At 44.6% G+C, this 20,634-nt stretch overlaps 2 protein-coding genes across 5 annotated transcripts in view; one reads left to right on the plus strand and one right to left on the minus strand.

Annotated features, from left to right (window-relative positions):
* sync (syncoilin, intermediate filament protein) overlaps window positions 1-5,032 on the plus strand; it is a 37,567-nt gene extending 32,535 nt beyond the window's left edge. Inside the window, exons 3-4 of the mRNA XM_068011066.1 lie at window positions 2,973-3,097; window positions 4,963-5,032. Of these exons, the coding sequence (XP_067867167.1) occupies window positions 2,973-3,097; window positions 4,963-5,032 (195 nt within the window). The remainder of the gene's footprint in view (window positions 1-2,972; window positions 3,098-4,962) is intronic.
* Window positions 5,033-7,720: 2,688 nt separating this feature from the next.
* rbbp4 (retinoblastoma binding protein 4) overlaps window positions 7,721-20,634 on the minus strand; it is a 77,418-nt gene continuing 64,504 nt past the window's right edge. For all 4 annotated transcript variants that reach the window (XM_068011800.1, XM_068011802.1, XM_068011803.1 and 1 more), the window contains 2 exons: window positions 14,941-15,051; window positions 7,721-8,313 (listed from right to left, as the gene is read on the minus strand). In XM_068011800.1, the coding sequence (XP_067867901.1) occupies window positions 8,248-8,313; window positions 14,941-15,051 (177 nt within the window). In that variant the 3' untranslated portion in view covers window positions 7,721-8,247. The remainder of the gene's footprint in view (window positions 8,314-14,940; window positions 15,052-20,634) is intronic.

Here is a 20,634-nt window from a genome sequence, read left to right on the forward strand (position 1 = left end):
TCATCACCTCACGGCTCTTAAATTCAATCCCTCTGCTAATGAACGCTAACACCCCATATGCCTTCTTCACAGCCCTATCCACTTGAGTTGCAACTTTCAACGATCTATGCACATAGACCCCAAGGTCTCTCTGCTCCTCCACATGCCCAAGAACCCTACCGTTAACCCAGTATTTTGCATTCATGTTTGTCCTTCCAAAATGGACGACCTCACACTTTTCAGGGTTAAACTCCATCTGCCACTTTTCAGCCCAGCACTGCAACCTATCCAAGTCCCTTTGCAGACGACAATAGCCCTCCTCGGTATCCACAACTCCACCAACCTTTGTATCATCTGCAAATTTACTGACCCACCCTTCGACTTCCTCATCCAAGTCGTTAATAAAAATCACAAACAGGAGAGGACCCAGAACTGATCCCTGCGGCACGCCACTGGTAACTGGGCTCCAGGCTGAGTATTTACCATCTAAGACCACTCTCTGCCTTCTATCAGTTAGCCAATTCTTAATCCAACTGGCCACATTCCCCACTATCCCATGCCTCCTGACTTTCTCCATAAGTCTACCATGGGGGACCTTATCAAATGCCTTACTAAAATCCATGTACACCACATCCACTGGTTTACCCTCATCCACTTGCTTGGTCACCTGCTCAAAGAATTCAATCAGGCTTGTGAGGCAAGACCTACCCCTCACAAAACCGTGCTGACTGTCCCGAATCAAGCAGTGTCTTTCCAGATGCTCAGAAATCCTATCCCTCAGCACCTTTTCCATCAACTTGCCTACCACCGAAGTAAGACTAACTGGCCTGTAATTCCCAGGGTTGTTCCTATTCCCTTTCTTGAACAGGGGCACAACATTTGCCACCCTCCAATCACCTGGTACCACCCCCGTCAGCAGAGAAGATGAAAAGATCATTGCCAGCGGCTCTGCAATTTCATCCCTTGCTTCCCATAACATCCTTGGATATACCCCGTCAGGCCCGGGAGACTTGTCTATCTTCAAGTTATTCAAAAACCCCAACACATCTTCCCTCCTAACGAGCACTTCCTCGAGCTTACCAGTCTGTTTCACACCGTCCTCTTCAGTAATACACCCCTTCTCATTCGTAAATACCGAAGAGAAGTACTCATTCAAAACCTCACTTATCTCTTCCGGCTCAACACACAGTCTCCCGCTATTGTCCTTGACCGGACCTATGGTCCCCCTAGTCATCCTCATATTTCTGACATACACTCGGACTTTTGTGTTCCGTGTCAGTGCGCCATTTTCCCACAATCTCTTGGCCAGTCTGGACATAGCAAGCATACTGCTTGCAATAAAAAGCAACACTACAGCTTCAAGAACTTTACTTCTGAGGCCCAGAGAGTCCCTTTCAAAGTAAACCAATTTTACACAGGTTCATATAGAGTCATGGTGGAGGGGTCAACCATTGCCATTTTTACATTCCAGTGTCATAAGCCTCTACTACTGCCCTGCAGGAAAATACCAGGCAGCCCGTTTCCAGACTTCAAGTCCAATTCTTTGGCCCTATGTCTGGCACATGTGCTGCAGTGTAGGAACACAAAAACCTCCTCCTATGGTTAGCAAACCATGTGGGAACATGTCTATTGTGGATCCCTTAGACCTCCACGTTGAAGGAAGCTACCTTAGGCAGAGCTAAATAGTCTCTTTGGAATATTACTAATGGGAAGTTTACTAAAGTCTGTTGTTGACTTCAAAGTTCTTGTCCTCATCTTCAACTACCTCCATGGCCTTGGCCCTCCCGATTTTGGTAATTTCCTGCAGCTCTACCAACAATCCTCTATTCACGCTGGTCCACTCCTCTATTACCGACACTTCGCCCCCCCTTCCCATGCGATCGCAGGTGTAATACCTGCCGTTTTACCTCCTCTCTCCTCCCTATCCCGGGCCCCAAACACTCCTTTCAGATGAAGCAGCAATTTACATGTACTGCTTTCAATGTAGTATACTGTATTCGCTGCTCACAATGTGGTCTCCTCTACGTTGGGGAGACCAAACGCAGACTGGGTGACCGCTTTGCAGAACACCTCCTCTCACTCTGCAAGCATGACCCCGAGCATCCAGTTGCTTGCCATTTCAAGTCAGCACCCTCCTCTCACACCATTTTCTGTCCTTAGTCTGCTGCAGTGTTTTGGTGAACATCAACGGAAGCTCGTGGAACAGCATCTCATTTTCCGATTAGGCAATTTAAAGCCTTCTGGACTCAACACTGAGTTCAATAATTTCAGAGCATGGCTGCCCTTTATTATTATTTTACTTTTTAACCATGTGCCTGCCTTAAACTTGCTTTTTCATGTTTGTGCTTTTGGACAGACCTGTTCATTATTCTGTCATTAATACTCTCTCTGTACTAATGCTTTTTCTTTCACCACAACATTAGCCTTTGTCTTTGTCCTATGCTATCTTTGTTATTTAGTCTCTCCTGCCCTCTACCCTATCACACAACTTCCCTTTTGCTCCCCCACCCCACTGCTTCACTTGCTTAAAATGCCAGTTCTGATGAAAGGTCACAGACCTGAAACATTAACTCTGCTTCTCTCTCCACAGATGATGCCAGACCTGCTGAGTATTTCCAGCACTTTGTTTTTACTATCTTCTCTCTTCTATCTCCTGGTTCGTTGAATGTTTCTCCTTCCCGCTTCTTAAAGCTGCTTGTCCTGAAATAACGGACCCAATTTTCCTGCTCAAAATCACCTCACCATCTCTGCTTTTGACCATCTGTTACATTCCTCTCCACCCCTGCAACTGCAAAGTAGCCTGGCTTGTTTTGCTACATTGAAGTTGCTATATAAATGCAAGTTGTTTTATTAATTTAAAAGAGTGGAATTTTCTTAAAAATGCACCTTTACTATGAAGGTCCAACTTCTGTATTTCCAAACCTTTACTGTATTAATATGTTGCAAAAATGTTTAAAAGTATCTTTTCCAATGGATATTTATAAATCTAACAGGGACAAAAAAAGGAGCTAGAAGAAAAAATCAGTGTCTTGAAAGCAGAGCTCGCACTGCAGAAGAAAAAGAACGACGACATCAAGTACTTGAAAGACAGCCTATCTGAGGAACTATCTATTTACAAGTAAGTGCCAAATTTCTATTTAAAAGTAGCAGCAGTTTGAAAAACATGCCAAAGCACTGTCTGCTCAAGAGTTTTGAAAGGTCTTTACCATCCAGGTGAAAGATTTTATATGGTGGGTGGTTCTCAAAACTACAACAGTATGATCACTGCAGTGCTATATCAAACATGTGCATCAGGTAAAAAAAAAATACAATACCTTTCCTTTCTCACAAAGAGTGACACTCAGCAACAATATTATCGGTGAAATTCTAAGCAATTAAATAATGGCATTTGGTCATCCCAACTATTAATTCCTTGGCTGATTTGTTCAAATTAGGTTCACAACTTTCAAAATGTGTTTGCTCTATTTACAAAATAAAGACATTACCTTACTTCGAACAGAAGAGGATTTGTTTATGACATTTCTAACTTTAACTTATGAGAAACTGTTTATTGGAACACAGCAAAAAGTTGTTAGTAAAGGCACAGCCCAAAATAGAACTGAAGCATGCAGAACAGAAAACAGAAAAGCCCCAGATTCAATGCAGACTACTGATTTCCATAGGGAGACTGCAGTTTGTCCCTGCGCTTTGCAGACACCCTGTTTCCAGATTTAGAGGGACAGCTGAGGGGGTCAGTCCTGATCACTCTCTAGTGATTAAGGACAGCAGATTTCCTTCCCTGAAGGACATTAGTGAACCAGATGGGTTTTTATGAAATCAATGATAGTTTCATGGCACCATCACTGAGACCAGCTCTAAATTCCAGATTTTTTATTAATTACATTTAAATTCCACCAGAAGCTGTGAGACGATTTGAAACCATGTCCTCAGGTCATGAACATGGATTACTACTGCAGCGATATTATCACTACACCACCATCTTCCACTGGAAAGTCTGCATCTGCGGATGTTGGAGAAAAACATGAACTCAGCTGTGATGCAAAAACACACAATCAGGACTTCCCAGTAGTTCCCGGATTGTGACCTACCAGATTTAATTTTTTTTCAATTGGCTATACTCATCAATAGCAGCGATGGAGGCACTACAGTTGGAGAGGGAGGAAGGTCAACCAGGGCTCTGTTGTTATTCAGTGAACTCCATTGTAATCTCATTCTCCTACACTTTTTTTGGGGAGGGGCAAGGGAGGAAAGAAACAGGGTGGATTTTATGGAGCCAGCAGGGGTCTCAATGCTGGGCCCAAAAGGCAAGGGGAACTCCACCTCAGCCCTTTGGAGACTTCCCCTGGCTCTATTTAACAACACTCGGGAAATTAACTGCATGGCACCAGGGTCCCCGTCCCTTTAAGGACATGGATCCTACCTGCAAGAGCTGTCCATCCATCAGCGGGCCAGCAGCTCAGTAGTATCAGTAGCGCCACCAGGAGTGGTGGTCACTTCCAATGCTACAAGAGGCCCAGGACCAGTACTGGACCCAAAGTAAGTGTGGCGAGGTTGCCAGGGATAGTCCTGCAGACCCCAGCGAAGGGGGGTGGGGAAGCTGGTCGTTGAAGGCGGGGGGGAAGGTTGTTAGCAGAGGAGCCAGAATGCCCACAGAGGAGCCCCCGCCCCAAAGCCTTGTTTTACTGAATGGCCTCCTGACACGACAGGGCTCCCTACCTTAAGGGCCTCAATTGACCTCTGGATGAGAAGGCCTTTCGTCGGCCTTTCTCACCCCTGACAAAAATCGCATGGCGCTGGGAAGGCAATAGGCACTCCACCCATCGCCTTCCCTCGCTATTTTGTGGGGGGGGGGGGGGGGGGGCCTCCACCTCCTGTCCTGTCTCCCAAGGGCCCATAAAACTCAGTCCAATATGTTTCTACTGAAGGCACTTCAATTCTACTTTCCATTTGAAAAGTTTCTTGACAATGTATTTTTCTTTGCAGGGAAAGGTTAACAGCATACGGAAATCTTATTGAATCTTCAAACAAGTTAGATTTGAAGAATCCAAAATGAATCAGATCATTTCAAGACTGTTCTTTAAATAACAGTAATCACATTCATTTTTCCTATTAAAGTGAGAAAGGTACTTGCTTAGAATCCAGTCACAAGAGTATGTCATATTTAACTACAGCTTATATTTAGTGTCTTTAACGTAATAAAATGTCCCAAGGCACTTTACAGGAGCATTATAAATCAAAACAAAACAGGACAGAGCCACAAAAGGAGATATTAAGTCAGATAATCAAAAGCTCGGTCAAAAGCATCAAAAAAATCAATTAGATTAGTCAAACACTATCTACACCTCTTACAAATCGGTGTTGGCTCTCAATTAATTGACACAAACATCTCCAAGTGCATGTTAATTCTTTCCTGGAGTATGTTTTCTAAAACCTTACACATCACTGATGCTAAACTGACCGGGCTGTAGTTACTAGGAATGTTCTTGCACTCTTTGAATAAGGGGGTCAGATTTGCCACTTTGCAATCCTCTGGCACCTCCCTCGTATTTAGGGAGGTTTGGAAGATTATGGCAAGTCCTTCTGCTATCTCCATCCGCACATCCCTTAGCAACCCAGAATACAAGCCATCCAGACCAGGCAACTTATTCACTCTAAGCAGAGTGAGCCTTTCCATTACCTCTACCATCTCTGCTTCTCCCAGTATTTTGTCAGCATGCTCTTCCTTAGTAAACACTGATACAATGTACTCATTAAGTATTCTAGCCTTGCCCTGCACCTCTAAGCATATATCACCTTCTTTGTCCCAAATAGGCCCACCCTACCTCTTACTATCCATTTATTATTTATATACCAATGATGATTTTTGGGTTCCCTTTTATGTTATGTCCATCTTATTTTCCTCTTTGAAATTTCACTTTATTCCAGTATCCAAACAAAGTTTGTTATCAAATTGAGGACATAGGCTAGCAAAATTTGGCAGACAAGTAGCAAATGGTATTTAATAGAGAAGTGTGAGGTGATATATTTTGGGAGAAGGGATAGGGAGAGACACTATAGACTTAATGGCACAGTTCTAAAGAGTGTACAGGGACAGAGGGACCTGAGGATTCATGTGCATATTAAGAGAGCAGTTGGCAAAGCATATGGGATCTTGGGCTTCATAAGTAGAAGTATTGAGTACATACCGAACCTGCATAAAGCTCAGGTTGGACCAGAACTTGAATACTGCATCCAGTTCTAGTTACCACACTTTAGGAAAGAGGCGGGTCCTCGAGAGGCTGCAGAGAACATTTATCAGAATGGTGACAAGGATGAAGGATTTTAGCTACAAGATTAGGTTTGAGAAGCTCAGGTTGTTCTCCTTGGAGCAAAGAAGATTGAGGGGAGATTAGTTAGAGGTGTACAGGTTTAGATGAGGTAGACAAAAAAAAGCTGTTCCCATTAGCTGATGGCACAAAGACTAGGGAACACAGATTTAAGGTTTAAGAGAGATGCAGAGCAATGTGAGGAAGAATTTTTTTTTTTTTATAAACGCAGTGAGTAGCAATGACCTGGAACTTGCTGCCTACGAGGGTTGTAGAAGTGTGAGATGATCAGTGTTTTCAAAAAGAAATTGGGAACTTCAGCGAATATAAAGCTTGCAGGGCTAAGTGGGGAATGGGACTGACTGGATTGCTCTTTCTGTGCAATTATGACTGACTGAAATACACCAAGATTCCCTGGATTTGGAAGGCCTACATCCTCGGGTTCTAAAAGAGACTGCAAAGCGACTATAGACAGGTTAAGTGAGTGGGTAATAAGATGGAGTATAATAGGGAACATGAGGTTATTCACTTTGGTCGGAAAAATAGATTTTTAAAAAAATAATGAGACACTTAAATGTTGGTGTACAGAGATTTGGGTGCCCTTGTACAACAAAGACAGCATGATAGGTACAGCAAACAATTAAGGCAAATGGCAAGTTGGCCTTTATTGCAAGGAGGTTGGAGTTTAAGAGTAAAGAAGTCTTGCTGTAATTGTACAGGGCTTTGCAGAGACCACACCTGGAGAACAATGCAGAATTTTGGCCTTCTCGTCTAAGGAAAGATATACTTACCTTGGAGGGATGCAGTAAAGGTTCACTAGATTGATCCTTGTGATGAGAGGGTTGCCTGAAGATGAGAGGTTGAGTAGTGTAGGCCTATACTTTATGGAGTTTAGAAGAATGCAAGCTGATCACATTGAAATATAAAATTCTGAGGGTTCAACAAGGTAGATGTTGAGGTTGTTTCCCCTAGCTAAAGAGTCTAGAACTAAGGGGTAGTCTCTGGCTAATTGAAAACTGAATAAAGGAGCTTCTTCACTGAGGGTATTTGGAATTCTTTACCCCACAAGCTGTGGATGCTCAGAGTATATTAGAGGCCGAGATACAGATTTTTGATCTCTCATGGAATCAAACAATATGGGAAGCTGACAGGGAGGTACACTATGATCATACTGAATAGCAGAGCAGGCTTGAGGGGCTGTATGGCCTTCCCTTATGCAGGTTCTTAAAATTCCTCAACAATAAATTGGATCATGATTTTACTTGCTTTTATCATCCTAGCCAAATGGTTTTCACTGGCAGGTCACTGCTATACAGTGAAAAAACAAGACATTTGTTTTTAGTTAAGGAATTTCACACTATAGGTAACACCGCCCCCGACCCAAGACAAAAAGTGACAGAGCATTTTACTCCACCTGATGTAAAATTCAAACCCCATTTTACCATAGTATCTTTATTTGTAATGAATTACTACATCAAGGCAATTTAATAAAAGACAGGTAAAGAAATCCACATTTAATATTTTGTGTAGAAAAACATCCATTTTATTGGGACTGATGCACTTTATTTTTAGTAAGACCCTCTCATAGAGAATATTCAATTGGTTTAACTGACTTGTATCTCAAAAAAAAACAAATGAGCACAACACACTGCAGCATTCTGATAGTCAGGAGTAAGCCTTTAAATATGTACTGTACACAACAGACAACAAGCTGCTTTACTTTCTATTAGCCAAATAGAAATGCAGACATGTCAGCACATTACTGTGATGGGCACAAAATGGGACACTGGGCTTGTGAGGGTAGAGGCAATCCTTAAAAACTTTACGTCCTTACTGGAGGACATACATTTTATCCAAACACCCGCATTTGGAGAAGGTGATTATACACCAACCAGCTCTCCCAAAACAGCATTAGCAGAATATCATGTCTGTGTAGAAGTAGTACGATTGAGACAAGAGCAGACTATGAGCCTTGACCTTCCGGATCAGGAGCTCCCTCAGGATCTTCATCATTGTAAATATTTTCAGCCTGGTGGAAAAACAATAGTTCAAACATTAAAGCAGCACTAGTACATATAAGAAAGTCTTGTTTAAAAAAAGTCACGAGCCAAAAAAAAATTACATCGTCCGAAGAACAAGCAGTTTTACACAGCCCCTATTCTACTCAGATTCAGAGTCATACAGCACAGAAACAGGCCCTTCAGCCCATCCTGTCTGTGCCAGCCAACAAGAACCAATCTATTCTAATCCCATTTTCCAGCTTTTGGCCCATAGTCTTGTATGCTATAGTGTTTCAAGCACTCATGTATTTTTTTTTTTAATTTTAGAGATACAGCACTGAAACAGGCCCTTCGGCCCACCGGGTCTGTGCCGACCAAGAACCACCCATTTATACTAACCCTACAGTAATCCCATATTCCCTACCACCTACTGACACTAGGCAATTTACAATGGCCAATTTACCTATCACCTGCAAGTCTTTGGTGGTGGGAGGAAACTGGAGCACCCGGCGAAAACCCACGCGGTCATAGGGAGAACTTGCAAACTCCGCACAGGCAGTACCCAGAATTCAACCTGGGTCCCTGGAGCTGTGAGGCTGCGGTGCTAACCACTGCGCCACGGAGGGTTCCTGCCTCGACCACCTCTTCAGGCAGTGCGTTCCACATTCCAGCCACCCTCTGGGTAAAAACAATTTTCCTCAAATCCCCTCTAAACCTCCTGCCGCTTACCTTAAATCTATGCCCCCTGGTTACTGACCCCTCCACTAAAGGAAAATGTTTCTTCCTATCTAATCTATCAAAGCCCCTCATAATTTTGTATACCTCAATCATGTCCCCCCTCAGCCTTCTCTGCTCTAAGGAAAACAACCCTAGCCTTTTCAGTCTCTCTTCATAGCTGAAATGTTCCAGCCCAGGCAACACCCTAGTGAATCTCCTCTGGACCCTCTCCAGTGCAATCACATCCTTCCTATAGTGTGGTGCCCAGAACTGTACACAGTACTCCAGCTGTGGCCTAACCAGCATTTTATACAGCTCCACCATACCCTCCCTGCTCTTACATTCTATGCCTCGGCTAATAAAGGCAAGTATCCCATATGCCTTCCTAACCACCTTCTCTACATGTGCTGCTGCCTTCAGTGATCTATGGACAAGTACACCAAGGTCCTTCTGTACTTCTTAGGGTCCAACCATTCATTGTATATTCCCTTGCCTTATTCATCCTCCCGAAATGCATTACCTCACACTTGTCAGGATTAAATTCCATTTGCCACTGCTCTGCCCAGCTTACCAGCCCATCCATATTGTCCTGTAATCTAAGGCTTTCCTCCTATTTACGACACCACCAATTTTCATGTCATCTGCAAACTTACTGATCATACCTATGCTCATGTCCAAATCATTGATGTACACTACAAGCAGTAAGGGTCCCATCACCGATCCCTGCCACTGGTCACAGGCTTCCACTAGCAGAAACAACCCACACCATCACCCTCTGCCTCCTGCCACGAAGCCAATTTTGGATCCAATTTGCCAAATTGCCCTGGATCCCATGGGCTCTTACCTTCTTAACCAATCTCCCATGCGGGACCTCATCAAAAGCCTTACTGAAGTCCATGTAAACTACATCAACTGCTTTACCCTCATCTACACATCTAGTCACCTCCTCAAAAAATTCAATCAAGTTAGTTAGACACGATCGCCCCCTGACAAAGCCATGCTGACTATCCCTGATCAATCCCTGCCTCTCCAACTGGAGATTAATCCTGTCCCTCAGAAATGTTTCCAATATTTTCCCAACCACTGATGTTAGACTCACTGGCCTGTAATTACCTGGTTTACCCTTGCTACCCTTCTTGAATAATGGTACCACATTCGCTGTCCTCCAGTCCTCTGGTACCTCTCCTGTGGCCAGAGAGGATTTGAAAATTTGTGTCAGAGCCCTTGCTATCTCCTCCCTTGCCTCACATAACAGCCTGGGATACATCTCATCTGGGCCTGGGGATCTATCCACTTTTAAGCCCGCTAAAACAGCTAATACTTCCTCCCTTTCAATGTTAATATGTTCAAGTATATCACAATCCTCCTCCCCGATCTCTCCACCTACATCATCCTTCTCCATAGTGAACACAGATGAAGAGTAAATCATTTAAAACCTCTCCCATGTCCTCCGGCTCCACACACACATTGCCACTTTGGACCCTACTCTTTTCCTGGTTATCCTTTTGCCCTTAATATACTTATAAAACACCGTAGGATTTTCCTTTATCTCACCTGCCAGTGTTTTTTCATGTCCCCTCTTTGCTCTCCTAATTATTTCTTTTAAGTACCCCCCCCTACACTTTCTGTACTCCTCTGGGGCCTCCGCTGTTTTCAGCGCTCCGAATCTGCCATAAGCCTCCTTTTTTTTCCCCTGACCCAATCCTCTACATCCCTTCACATACAGGGTTCCCTGGACTTGGTGGTCCTACCCTTCACCATAGCGGGTACACATTGGCTCTGAAACCTCACTATTTCTGCTTTGAATGACTCCCACTGGTCTAATTTCGACTTTCCTACAAGTAGCTGCTCCCAGTCAACTTTGGCCAGATCCTGTGTCAACATACTGAAATCGGCCTTCCCCCAATTCAGTACCTTTATTTCTGGTCTGTCTTTGTCCTTTTCCATAACTACCTTAAATCTTCAGAGTTATGGTAACTATCCCCGAAATGCTCCCCCATTGACACTTCTACCATTTGTCCAGCTTCATTCCCTAGGAGTAGATCCAGTACTGCCCCTTCTCTTGTCAGACTATCCACGTACAGGCTCAAAAAGCTCTCCTGTATGCATTTTAAGAATTCCACCCCCCTTAAGCCTTTTGCACGAAGACTATCCCAGTTGATATTGGGGAAGTTGAAATCCCCTATTACTTTTACATCTCAGATTTGCCTACATATCTGCTCCTCTATCTCTCCCTGACTGTTTGGCAGCCTGTGGTACACTCCCAGCCAAGTGATTGTCTCCTTTTTGTTTTTAAGTTCTACCCATATGGCCTCATTTGAGGAACCTTCCAAGATATCATCCTTCCTTACTGCAGTAATTGACTCCTTGATCAACAGTGCAATGCCACCTCCTCTTTTACCCCCTCCCCTGTCACGCCTGAAGATTCTATACCCTGGAATATTGAGCTGCCAGTCCTGCCCCTCCCTCAACCATGTCTCTGTAATAGCAATTAAATTATAATCCCATGTGCTAATCAATGCCCTCAATTCATCTGCCTTACTTGCAAGACTCCTTGCATTAAAATAGATGCAATCCAGCCTTGCATTTTTCAATTGTGCCTTAAAAGGTCTATATTTGCTCTGTCTTCCAGACTGACTGTTTCTTTTCTATATTTGACTGTGCATCACCCCTTACAGTACCGCCACTCTGTATCCCATCCCCCTGCCCTAGTTTAAAGCCCCCGCAACAGCACTAGCAAACCTCCCAGCAAGGATGTTTAGTTTAGAGATACAGCACTGAAACAGGCACTTCGGCCCACCGAGTCTGTGCCAACCATCAACCACCCATTTATACTAATCCTACACTAATTCCATATTCCTACCACATCCCCACCTGTCCCTATATTTCCCTACCACCTACCTATACTAGGGGCAATTTATAATGGCCAATTTACCCATCAACCTGCAAGTCTTTGGCATGTGGGAAGAAACTGGAGCACCCGGAGGAAACCCACGCAGACACGGAGAACTTGCAAACTCCACTCAGGCAGTACCCAGAATTGAACCCGGGTCGCTGGAGCTGTGAGGCTGCGGTGCTAACCACTGCGCCGCCCTTTTTGTTGGTTTCGTTCCGGTTCAGGTGCAACCCGTCCAACTTGCACAGGTCCCCACCTTTTCCAGAAACAGACCCAGTGATCCAGGAAACTAAAGCCCTCCCTCCTGCACCATCTCCTCAGCCACATATTCATCTGCTCTATCCTCCTAGTCACTAGCACGTGGCACCGGGAGCAATCCAGTGATTACAGCCTTTGAGGTCCTGCTTTTTAATCTGCTACCTAGCTCCCTAAATTCTTGTTGCAGGACCTCATCCCTCTTTCTACCTATAGTGTTGGTACCAATGTGTACCACGACCTCTGACTGCTCACCCTCCCCCTTCAGAATGTCCTGCAGCCGCTCCATGACATCCTTGACCCTAACACCAGGGAGGCAACATACCATCCTGGAGTCACATTTACAGCCACAGAAACGCCTATCTGTACCCCTTACGATAGGAATTCTATCACTATAGACCTTCCACTCCTTTTCCTCCCCTCCTATGCAGCTGAGCCACCCATGGTGCCAGAGACTTAGCTTCTCAGGAGAATGCAGCAAGAGCCATCTCCCCCAACAGTATCCAAAGTGGAAAATCTGTTAGAAAGGGAGATGGACCCACAGGACTCCCGCAGTACCTGCCTGGCGGTTACCCATTCCCTTTCTGCCTCAGCAATCTTCACCTGCAGTGTGACCATGTTCCTGTACGTGCTAGCCACGATGATCTCAGCCTCGCGGATGCTCCAGTGTCTTCAGCCGCCACTCCGGATCCAAAACGTGGATTTCAAGTAGCTGCAGGTGGAGACACTTCCTGCACACGTGTTCGCCCTGGACACTGGAAGTGTCACCGACTTCCCACATTGCACAGGAGGAGCACGCCACGTGCCGAGCTGCCCTGCCATGAATTACCCTTAATTTATCCCCTTAAATGACCCAACAATTAGATTAGATACACTAGGGACCGTGATTCCCTAAAAATAAACACTACCTACTAGATTTTAAAAAAAACTGCAGCATTGGTAAAGAAACAACAGGCCCCTTAGATGGCCTAACAAGCAAAGGTTCCTGGTCTGTGTTGATGGATTTCATCCAAGATTACAGTAGAAGGTACGATAAACGACCTCCAAGTTGCATGTTGGAAAGGGGCGGAAGGGACGTGAATGAAGTCAGCTCAGGCACCTGGGCTAAAATCTTCCAGTCCTGATCCCTATCCAGGTGGAAAAAACTAGCAAAAAAGCAAACAAGTAAATTTCCATGAATTTTTCCCATTTTAAATGGAAATTTGAATGGAATGGTCACCCAATGTTATATTTCAATCTGTCTCCTTTTGCATAGTAAAGGTACACTCAGACCACAGGAATACAAATGTGCAATGGGGAAAAAAATGAACAAATTGACAATTTTTAATATTAGCAGGCAAAAGTGGAATCAGTCTTGAACTTTGGCCAATTTTTAATACATAATGGGTCAAACAAATAAAAAAATCATCAGCAGCAAATAATCAGTTCAAAAGTATGTTTCATCCTTTTATCAATTCAGGTGCACACAGAAAGCAGCAAGTATATAGCCAGAGTTACAATTTAGAAAGTCTTGATTACAACTAAATGGAATTTTAAAAAACAGTATCTGTCTATGCATACTGCAGCGATCCAACACATACAAACTTTAAATTTGTACAGCCAAACACATTGCAACTGTTGTGCATTCAAATGCTGAGCCTACGTTACTGTACTAGATTGTAGCATTGTGTAACTTATACTTGTACAGCGAGTTTAATAAGATGTCCCAAGGCAATTCACAGGAGAGTTTTAAAACAAAATATGACACCAAGCCACATTAAGTGGTAGTAGGTCAAAGAGGTAGGTTTCATGGAGCGACTTAAAGGAACAAAGGTGAGGTAGGTGTAGGGAGACAATTCCAGAGCTTGGGGCATAGACAACTGAACGCATAGCCAATGGTGGAGTGATTAAATATCAGGGATGCTCAAAGTGGTCAAAAATAAATGAGTGCAGATATTAGAGGGTTGTGGGGCTGCAGGAGATTAAAGATAGGACAGGCAAGGCCATTGAGGGATTTGCTAACAAGGATGAGAACTTTAAAATCATGACGTTGCTTGACTGGGAGCCAATGTAGGAAGCAAGCACAGGGGTGATAGGTGAATGGGACTTGGTACGAGTTAAGACATGGGCAGCAGAGTTTTGGATGACCTCAAAGACAGTAGAATGTTGGAGGCCAACCAGCAGTGTGTTGGAATAGTCAAGTCCAGGAGGTAAGAAAGGCATGGATGAGGATTTCAACAGCAGATGAGCTGAGGCAGGGGCGAAGTCGGGCAATGTTACGGAAGTGGAAATAGGCTGTCTTAGGTGATGGCGCGAATGTGAGATTGGAAGTTCATCTTGGGGTCAACTATGACACCAAGGTTACAAATAGACTGGTTTAGCATCAGACTGTTGCCAGTGATGGAGTTGGTAGCTAGGGAACGGAGTTCGGACCAGAACTGAAAACAATGGCTTTAGGTCTTCCTGATATTTAATTGAAGGAAATTTCTTCTCACCAGTACTGGATGTTGGATAAGCAGTCTGATAATTTTGCAACAGTGCAGGAGTCCAATGAGGTGTGGGGAGGTCGAGATGGGTGGCGTCAGCGTGCATGTGAAAACTAACGCTGTGCTTTTAGATGATATATACCAATAATTTTACCACAACTGGAACAGGTTCAACATAACCAGGCATTTGAAGTATATTAGTTCTGTTTGCTTAAACACGGATGTCAATATACACAAGCCTAGCAATCACATTGAGGTGTTTTCAATTGACAAAGGAACAAAGGGAAATGTTCTAGATAATGTGACAATGCGTCAAAACTCACCATCTGCCACACTTGCATGATGTTGTCCTCCGATACAGAGCAAATTACCCATGGTTCATTTGGATTCCAAGAGAAATCTGAAATCTTAGCCGTGTGACCACCATGAATAAACTGAAACACAAAACAAGGTTATCTTGTCTCTGTTGCACCAATCTTAATCAGCACATCCAAACGTTATCCACACTTCCTTCACTTCTCAACGTCATTTTAGTTTCCTTTTTTTTGCTCCCCTTTATACTTGGTTTAATCTTTCTCCAGTTTGTCCCTACAATAGTCATAGTTATACAGCACAGAAACAGGCCCTTCGGCACATCGTGTCTGTGCTGGCCACCAAGCACCTATCTGTTCTAATCCCATTTTCCAGCATTGGGCCCACAGCCTTGTATGCTATGTTGTTTCAAGTGCTCATCCAAATATTTCTTAAATCTTGTGAGGGTTCCTGCCTCTACCACCTCTTCAGGCAGTGTGTTCCAGATTCAAACCACCTTGAGCGAAAAAATGTTTCCTCAAATCCCTCTAAACCTCCTGCCCCTTACCTTAATCCAGCCCAGGCAACATCAAAGAACAACAAACAAAGAACAAAGAACAGTTCAGCACAGGAACAAGCCATTTGGCCCTCCAAGCCTGCGCCGATCTTGATGCCTGCCGAAACTAACACCTTCCTGGTGAATCTCCTCTGCAATCATATCCTTCCTATAGTGTGGTGCCCAGAACTGTACACAGTACTCCAGCTGTGGCCTAACTAGCGTTTTATACAGCTCCATCATAACCTCCCTGCTCTTGTAGTCTATGCCTCAGCTAATAAAGGCAAGTATCCCATATGCCTTCCGAAGCACCTTATCCATACAAGTAGTCATATAAATACAGTGGCTACAAGAGCAGGTCAGAGGCTAGGAATCCTGCGGTAAGTAACTCAGCTCCTGACTCCCCAAAGCCTGTCCACCATCTACAAGGCACAAGGCAGGAGTGTGATGGAATACTCTCCACTTGCCTGGATGGGTGCAGCTCCAACACTCAAGAAGCATGACACCATTCAGGACAAAGCAGCCCGCTTGATTGGCACACCATCCACAAACATCCACTCCCTCCACCACCGACACACAGTGGCAGCAGTGTGTACCATCTACAAGATGCACTGCAGCAACGCACCAAGGCTCCTTAGGCAGCACCTTCCAAACCTGCGACCTCTACCACCTCGAAAGACAAGAGCAGCAGATGCATGGGAACATCACCACCTGCAAGTTACCGTCCAAGTCACACACCATCCTGACTTGGAACCATATCGCCGTTCCTTCACTGTCGCTGTGTCAAAATCCTGGAATTCCCTTCCTAACAGCACTGTGAGTGTACCTACCTCACATGGACTGCAGCGGATCAAGAAGGCAGCTCACCACCAACTTCTCAAGGGCAATTAGGGATGGGCAATAAATGCTGGCATAGCCAGTGATGCCCACTTTCCATGAATGAATAAAAATGTTTTAAAAATCGACTTGTGCCGTTGCCTTCAGTGATCTATGGACAAGTACACCAAGGTCCCTCTGACCTTCTGTACTTCCTAGGGTCCGACCATCCATTGTATATTCCCTTGCCTTATTCATCCTCCCGAAATGCATTACCTCACACTTGTCAGGATTAAATTCCATTTGCCACTGCTCTGCCCATCTAAGGCTTTCCTCCTATTTACGACACCACCAATTTTCATGTCATCTGCAAACTTACTGATCATACCTATGCACATGTCTAAATCATTGATGTACACTACAAACAGTAAGGGTCCCATCACCGATCCCAGTGGTATGCCACTGGTCACAGGCTTCCACTAGCAGAAACAACCCTTGACCATCACCCTCTGCCTCTTGCCACGAAGCCAATTTTGGATCCAATTTGCCAAATTGCCCTGGATCCCATGGGCTCTTACCTTCTTAACCAATCTCCCATGCGGGACCTCATCAAAAGCCTTACTGAAGTCCATGTAAACTACATCAACTGCTTTACCCTCATCTACACATCTAGTCACCTCCTCAAAAAATTCATTCAAGTTAGTTAGACACGATCTCCCCCTGACAAAGCCATGCTGACCATCCCTGATCAATCCCTGCCTCTCCAACTGGAGATTAATCCTGTTCCTCAGAAATCTTTCCAATATTTACCCAACCACTGATGTTAGACTCACTGGCCTGTAATTACCTGGTTTACCCTTGCTACCCTTCTTGAATAATGGTACCACATTCGCTGTCCTCCAGTCCTCTGGTACCTCTCCTATGGCCAGAGAGGATTTGAAAATTTGTGTCAGAGCCCCTGCTATCTCCTCCCTTGCCTCACAGAACAGCCTGGGTACATCTCATCTGGGCCTGGGGATTTATCCACTTTTAAGCCCACTAAAACCTCCTCCCGTTCAATGCCAATTTATTCAAGTATATCACAATCCCCCTCCCTGATCTCGACACCTACATCATCCTTCTCCATAGTCCCTTTCCCCTCCCATTTCCAGTTGCATTCCCACTGTTGCATGGGGAGACTGGAGCTACACTGTGGCCACTTTTTGTCCTCCACTTAAATTTTAATAAAAAGTGCAATACAAAAGTGCTATTTCTGTGATTTGTGCATTTGAACTATAAAGAACACCAAGATCCACAATTGTGTGTTTTGTTCATTTCACTCTATCTTACTCAAGTGTAAGGAGAGAGAATGAATTTTGAGGTTTAGAACACTAGGTGGAATAGCCTTACATATGATTTGACTTTCTTCCCAGTAATGTATTAGTACTAAGCGAAATACGTCTAGGAACAATACTCCTGAGGGTAGCAAGGAAACTTTTTTTTGTTTGCATGAGGTTAGTGGTGAAAAGAGAGAACATGACAGATTTAGACTACTGTTGAGGGAGATGGCTCACCAGGGGAAGGCAGCAGTAGCCAGGTTCATGGCACCGTGGCTGGCTCTGCTGTTCAGAAGGGCGGGAAAAAGAGTGGAAGGGCTATAGTCATAGGGGATTCGATTGTAAGGGGAGTAGACAGGCGGTTCTGTGGTCGAAAACGAGACTCCCGAATGGTATGTTGCCTCCCAGGTGCACGGGTCAGGGATGTCTCAGATCGGCTGCAGAACATTCTGAAGGGGGAGGGTGAACAGCCAGTTGTCGTTGTGCACATAGGCACCAATGATATAGGTAAAAAATGGGATGAAGTCCTACAAGCAGAATTTAGGGAGTTAGGAGCCAAGTTAAAAAGTAGGACCTCAGGAGGTAGTAATCTCAGGATTGCTACCAGTGCCACGTGATAGTCAGAGTAGAAATGAAAGAATATTCAGGATGAATGCATGGCTTGAGAGATGGTGCAGGAGGGGGGGGGGGGGGGGTTCAGATTTTTGGGACATTGGGACCGGTTCTGGGGGAGGTGGGACTATTACAAATTGGATGGTCTACACCTGGGCCGGACTGGAACCAATGTCCTTGGGGGGTGCTTTTGCTAATGCTGTTGGGGAGGGTTTAAACTAATGTGGCAGGGGGATGGGAACCAAATGAGGTCAGTGGAGAGTAAGGATGTAGTAACTAAAGCCTGCAAGGAACTAGATAATGAAGTCAGCATGATTAAGGGAAAGAGTAGGCAGCGAACAGATGATGAAAGCAAAGGGACTGGTGGTCTGAGGTGTATTTGTTTTAATGCAAGAAGTGTAGTAGGTAAGGCAGATGAACTTAGGGCCTGGATTAGTACCTGGGAGTATGATATTGCTATTACTGAGAATTGGTTGAGGGAAGGGCATGACTGGCAACTAAATATCCCAGGATACCGATGCTTCAGGCGGGATAGAGAGGGAGGTAAAAGGGGTGGAGGAGTTGCATTACTGGTCAAAGAGGATATCACAGCTGTGCTGAAGGAAGGCACTATGGAGGACTCGAGCTGTGAGGCAATATGGGCAGAACTCAGAAATAGGAAGGGTGCGGTAACAATGTTGGGGCTGTACTACAGGCCTCCCAACAGCGAGCGTGAGATAGAGGTACAAATATGTAAACAGATTATGGAAAGCTGTAGGAGCAACAGGGTGGTGGTGATAGGAGATTTTAATTTTCCCAACATTGACTGGGATTCACTTAGTGTTAGAGGTCTAGATGGAGCAGAATTTGCAGGAAGCATCCAGGAGGGTTTTCTAGAGCAGTATGTAAATAGTCCAACTCGGGAAGGGGCCATACTGGACCTGGTGTTGGGGAATGAGCCGGGCCAGGTGGTTGACGTTTCAGTAGGGGACTACTTTGGGAATAGTGATCACAATTCCGTAAGTTTTAGAATACTCATGGACAAAGACGAGAGTGGTCCTAAAGGAAGAGTGCTAAATTGGGGGAAGGCCAACTATACCAAAATTCGGCAGGAGCTGGGGAATGTAGATTGGGAGCAGCTGTTTGAAGGTAAATCCACATTTGATATGTGGGAGGCTTTTAAAGAGAGGTTGATTAGCGTGCAGGAGAGACATGTTCCTGTGAAAATGAGGGGTAGAAATGGCAAGATTAGGGAACCATGGATGACAGGTGAAATTATGAGACTAGCTAAGAGGAAAAAGAAAGCATACACAAGGTCTAGGCGGCTGAAGAAAGACGAAGCTTTGGAAGAATATCGGGATTGTAGGCGCAATCTGAAACGAGGAATTAAGAGCGCTAAAAGGGGTCATGAAATATCTTTAGCAAACAGGGTTAAGGAAAATCCCAAAGCCTTTTACTCATATATAAGAAGCAAGAGGGTAACTGGAGAAAGGATTGGCCCACTCAAGGACAAAGGAGGAAAGTTATGCGTGGAGTCAGAGAAAATGGGTGAGATTCTAAATGAGTACTTTGCATCGGTATTCACTGAGGAGAGGGACAGGACGGATGTTGAGGTTAGGGACAGATGTTTGATTACTGTAGGTCAAGTCAGCATAAGGAGGGAGGAAGTGTTGGGTATTCTAAAAGGCATTAAGGTGGACGAGTTCCCAGGTCCGGATGGGATCTATCCCAGGTTACTGAGGGAAGTGAGGGGAAATAGTTGGGGCCTTAACAGGTATCTTTGCAACTTCCTTAAACATGGGTGAGGTCCCAGAGGACTGGAGAATTGCTAATGTTGTCCCCTTGTTTAAGAAGGGTAGCAGGGATAATCCAGGTAATTATAGACCGGTGAGCCTGACGTCAGTGGTAGGGAAGCTTCTGGAGAAGATACTGAGGGATAGGATCTATTCCCATTTGGAAGAAAATGGGCTTATCAGTGATAGGCAACATGGTTTTGTGCAGGGAAGGTCATGTCTTACCAACTTAATAGAATTCTTTGAGGAAGTGACAAAGTTGATTGATGAGGGAAGGGCTGTAGATGTCGTATACATGGACTTCAGTAAGGCGTTTGATAAGGTTCCCCATGGTAGGCTGATGGAGAAAGTGAAGGCGCATGGTGTCCAAGGTGTACTAGCTAGATGGATAAAGAACTGGCTGGGCAACAGGAGACAGAGAGTAGCAGTGGAAGGGAGTTTCTCAAAATGGAGACGTGTGACCAGTGGTGTTCCACAGGGATCCGTGCTGGGATCACTGTTGTTTGTGATATACATAAATGATTTGGAGGAAAGTATAGGTGGTCTGATTAGCAAGTTTGCAGACGACACTAAGATTGGTGGAGTAGCAGATAGTGAAGGGGACTGTCAGAGAATACAGCAGAATATAGATAGACTGGAGAGTTGGGCAGAGAA

Source organism: Heterodontus francisci, chromosome 31 (assembly GCF_036365525.1).
Source record: "Heterodontus francisci isolate sHetFra1 chromosome 31, sHetFra1.hap1, whole genome shotgun sequence".
Taxonomy (NCBI): Eukaryota; Metazoa; Chordata; class Chondrichthyes; order Heterodontiformes; family Heterodontidae; genus Heterodontus; species Heterodontus francisci.